Source organism: Merops nubicus, unplaced genomic scaffold, assembly GCF_000691845.1.
Source record: "Merops nubicus isolate BGI_N331 unplaced genomic scaffold, ASM69184v1 scaffold28691, whole genome shotgun sequence".
Lineage (NCBI taxonomy): Eukaryota > Metazoa > Chordata > Aves > Coraciiformes > Meropidae > Merops > Merops nubicus.
The window spans coordinates 14,705-15,563 of NW_008590986.1; the positions used below are offsets into that span (position 1 = coordinate 14,705).

Below are 859 nucleotides of genomic sequence, written 5' to 3' on the forward strand. Positions count from 1 at the left end.
GTTGTTAGAGGCCCTCGTGTCTGATTTTGGGGCATGTGGATGCTGTTTCTGAGGTGTTTTGTGCAGAGGATGAAGCTACTTGGGTTGTTTCCCAGGAGCACGTTGAAAGGTCTCCCCATCTGCAGGTTCAAAAAACATCTGGATGTGGTACTTCAGGACATGGCTTGGTGGTCATGGGAGGGTTGGGGTGAGGGTTGGACTCAATCTTCGAGGTCTTTTCCAACCTGAATGATTCTGTCTGTGCACCAAAGGCACTTTGGGGCTGGGGAAACAGGCCCTCGAGCTGGAAGAGTGGGATAAAAGGGCCACCAAAACAGTGCTGTGGTGCTGGAGCCCTAACCCTGGGTGCCTGCAGGCCGCCAGCAAGGGCTGACCTGCAGCCAGGCTCCCCTTCCTCCTCTCCTGCAGGAGTACATCCGCCTGCTGCAGCCCTGGTGCCACGTCAACATGGGCTCCTGCTGCTTCCTGATGGGCCGCTGCTACCTCGTCACGGGTGAGGGGCACAAGGTAAGGCCCTCGTCTGCCCCTGGGCTCTGGGACCTTTGCCCATGGGAGGGAGATTCCAGGAATCTGGCCTGCTTTGGGCTAGAACAGAAGGAGTTCTGCTGGGTGGTTTTCCTTCTCAGCTCAGTCTCTTCTAACTCTGCACTGTCCAAAGTTGCTGGCAGATTTTCACAGGCAGCCTCTCCTTCCACCAGTGACCATGCTCCATGTTTAGAGTTGCTACCAAGTGTTGGGGTGTGCAGACCAAGGACCCTGCTCAGTCTTGGGTCCCACACTGAGGGGTTAAGGAAGTAAAACGAGGAGCACGTAGGACAGGGGACCCCAAACTGACCAGCGAGGGGTGGAGGGGTTCCAT

General features: G+C 56.5%; 1 protein-coding gene across 1 annotated transcript in view; it reads left to right on the top strand.

Annotated features, from left to right (window-relative positions):
* Positions 1-859, top strand: part of NUP160 (nucleoporin 160kDa) — a gene marked incomplete at both ends in the record, with an annotated part of 24,399 nt that overhangs the window by 14,680 nt on the left and 8,860 nt on the right. The window contains one exon of the mRNA XM_008950110.1: positions 409-507. Coding sequence (XP_008948358.1) covers positions 409-507 — 99 coding nt within the window. The remainder of the gene's footprint in view (positions 1-408; positions 508-859) is intronic.